The sequence below is a fragment of the Dermacentor variabilis genome, chromosome 4, assembly GCF_050947875.1.
Source record: "Dermacentor variabilis isolate Ectoservices chromosome 4, ASM5094787v1, whole genome shotgun sequence".
Classification (NCBI taxonomy): domain Eukaryota; kingdom Metazoa; phylum Arthropoda; class Arachnida; order Ixodida; family Ixodidae; genus Dermacentor; species Dermacentor variabilis.
The window spans coordinates 81,695,692-81,697,754 of NC_134571.1; the positions used below are offsets into that span (position 1 = coordinate 81,695,692).

At 50.3% G+C, this 2,063-nt stretch overlaps 1 protein-coding gene across 1 annotated transcript; it reads right to left on the reverse strand.

Annotated features, from left to right (window-relative positions):
- Window positions 1–477: 477 nt before the first annotated feature.
- Window positions 478–1,737, reverse strand: LOC142578251 (uncharacterized). The gene is made up of 2 exons (XM_075687652.1): window positions 684–1,737; window positions 478–624 (listed from the first exon to the last, which is right to left on the reverse strand). Exons 1-2 carry the CDS (start codon window positions 1,731–1,733, stop codon window positions 478–480), a joined length of 1,197 nt encoding a protein of 398 aa, XP_075543767.1. The 5' UTR covers window positions 1,734–1,737.
- Between the last annotated feature and the right edge of the window lie 326 nt (window positions 1,738–2,063).

The window sequence follows — 2,063 nt, forward strand, 5'->3', positions numbered from 1 at the left end:
TTAAAACAATGCAGCGATCACAGTCCAATAGGCTAGACACAGTATCAAATAAAAGAGTTCGTTTTGCAGCGTCATTAAATGCATAGACGTTGACTATGCGCCATGGCACACCCTGCAACACAAAATCACAACATATATATCGACCTTCAGTGTCGACATGATAACTAAAAGCTGAATAAAGTAGGCTCTTTTTCAGAAACAGGAAACAGCCCGCGGATAAACCAAGAGCGTGTGAAACGCAAACATTATACTCAGACAGAAAAGGTCGCAAAGCCCTTTCTGTCTCGTCATCATGCTCAATCTTCGTCTCCTGCACGGCGACGAAGTCGAGGCGCTTCCGAGACAAAAGCCGGCGAAGCTGCGCCTGTTTCTGCAAAGACCGAAGGCCTCGTACGTTCAAGGTTGCGAATAGAAGTTGCTGGGACAGGGCCATGGTGACTCCCAACTATTTGGACCTAGTTATCTATGTGATCGGTCCTAGAGGGCAACGGTGAGGCTCCCTCCGAAACCCCACCTGGCCTTCTGGACCGTGATCGACGGCACTTTCCTGAGTGTTTCGATGTTTTGCGGCGACGTGCTTTTCTTGAGGTACTGGTCGTCTCGCTGTCTGTGCTTGATTCCGATCTGTAAGTCGCACGGCGCTTCGGAACTGAAGTATCCGCGTTACTTCGTCTGTCCTCTGCCGGCTCAGCGCACGTGTCGAGACGCTTGGGTGCATCAGGTGAGTCGTCTCCGGCTCCCTCATTCGCTTGCTGGGCAGCAGCTGGCTCCGTGGTAGCGGGTGTTCCTTTGGGTTGTTGCTTCGGTTGGTCATCTTTCTCTTCACTACTTTCGTTTTTCACGGGCAGTTCTGCGATGCCATTGTGACTGTCTTTAACAGGCAGAGGGGCCTTACTGGCACAGCGGGTCTCCGCGGAAGAGGGAACGTCTCCCGTCGCGTCAAGAACCTCCGTAATGTCCATTATGTGTTCTTGCAAGCTTTCATCCGGAGGCTTTGTTCTGTGTCGTAACTTATCGGCGTATGTTACGACACATTCTTCAGATGTGTGACCAAAGCGTCGGCAGGTTTCACAACGCGGGGTTCTGCAGTTTCGACGAATGTGCCCCACCCTGTTACAGCGCAGACAAAGTGGGGGCCGGCCTGGAATTAATACGAGACTCTGCACTCCACAAACAGGTAGTAGATGTGGAACGTCCCCCACGCTCACTCCATCGGCAAGAGTCAAAACCACGTCCCGATTTAGCGTACGCATTTGTTCCATCTCCGATACTCTCCAGCTTTCTGCTGATATAGACTTGACTTTCCCGTAAGCCTGAAGCGCATCTCGAATGTAGTCATCTTCCAAACGCTCAGGAAGCCAAAAAAGCTTCATTTGAACTTCCGTGGGCTCAGGATCAATGACGACGCAGCGTCTACCTTTTACGGATAATTCCCCGCATGCGACTAGCTTTGATTTTGTCATCCCTGATTTGCACGTCACCATCCACACGTGCGACATCTGAAATTGTCCGATGGAACTTATTTCCTTCAGGTCAATAACGTTCCGAAGGGCGTCTCTGAAGTCTTGGGCTCTGTACGGTCGACCACTTAAGTCAGCATGCAGGAAAACGGAGTCCACAACCAGCTTACCGGTAGGAAGACGGGGTAACACAACACGGTAGTCATTGCTGCTGGCTGAAGCCTGAGCAGCACCTCGGCCAGGGGCCGATAAAACCTTTGAAGCGGAGAACATGAGAAAAGCGACCGTTCGGAACCCCTGACTTCTTTTTTCTTTATTGCCTGTTTGCAGCACAAACCAAGAACACATTCAAATGCTAAAACATGTCAACCACACTTTGGCTAACATTATATATTAAAATCGCTTCAGCTTGATCAGTTCATCAAGAATAGCCACCCACTCGGGAGGCTCACTCTGGGCACGATATATTTCCCGAATATACGCGACACTTTCGATGAAGTTTATTCTCGCCAGACGGGTATCGACATCCGAGTGTCGCACTGCCATTCTCGTTTTCCACAGACTGTGGAGGCCAAGGAGCATAAACATATCGTACGGAACTCC